Source organism: Penaeus monodon, chromosome 15, assembly GCF_015228065.2.
Source record: "Penaeus monodon isolate SGIC_2016 chromosome 15, NSTDA_Pmon_1, whole genome shotgun sequence".
Taxonomy (NCBI): domain Eukaryota; kingdom Metazoa; phylum Arthropoda; class Malacostraca; order Decapoda; family Penaeidae; genus Penaeus; species Penaeus monodon.
The window spans coordinates 45,112,979-45,113,656 of NC_051400.1; the positions used below are offsets into that span (position 1 = coordinate 45,112,979).

The 678-nt window shown below is 52.1% G+C and overlaps 1 protein-coding gene across 1 annotated transcript in view; it reads right to left on the reverse strand.

Annotated features, from left to right (window-relative positions):
- LOC119582378 overlaps positions 1-602 on the reverse strand; it is a 9,752-nt gene extending 9,150 nt beyond the window's left edge. The window contains exon 1 of the mRNA XM_037930592.1: positions 519-602. Within this exon, the coding sequence (XP_037786520.1) occupies positions 519-602 (84 nt within the window). The remainder of the gene's footprint in view (positions 1-518) is intronic.
- Between the last annotated feature and the right edge of the window lie 76 nt (positions 603-678).

The window sequence follows — 678 nt, forward strand, 5'->3', positions numbered from 1 at the left end:
CTCAGCGACATCAAAAAGACGCAAAGAAAAGGCTTTTCTTTGTCTCTCCTTCCCTGTGACGCAGCCGAGGTACAAAATCTATACATCCTGCCATGAAGCAAAATGACATCGTAAAGCTTAATTAATCGTTGGGTCTCCTTCATAGCTTTACGCTGGAGGCAAGTGGCGGCGGGCAGGCGGGTGGGAGAGGGGAGGGGGTGGAGGGACAGAGGAGGGGATAAGAGAAGAGGGGGAGGGGAGGGGATAAGAGAAAAGGCGGTGGGGAGGGGATGGGGAGGGGGAGAGTTGGTGGGAAGAAAAGAGAGGGGGAGAGGGGAATGGAGTGGGGGAGGAGGAGGGACCACGAGAGAGGGGGTGATGAGGAGAAGGAGAAGGGAGTGGAGAGAGAAGGTAGGAGAGGGATAAGGGACTAGGAGAAGGGAGAGAGAGAGGGGAGGGAGGTGGGGAAGGGAGGGGGAGGAACGTAGAAGTGAGCCAAAGGGAGGGGATGAGGGAGGGACAAGGAAAGGGTAGATTACTTTATTGTCTCGCAAGTTGACACTCGGCGACGGTCTGTGTCCTTTGGGAGAACGAGCTGTTGCTGTAATTTTCGAATTTCTCATCTTATTCTTTTCGCTTTCCTTTTTTCTTCGTCTTCTTTACATTAAGTTCAGATATTACAACCTATCCTAAAAGCAT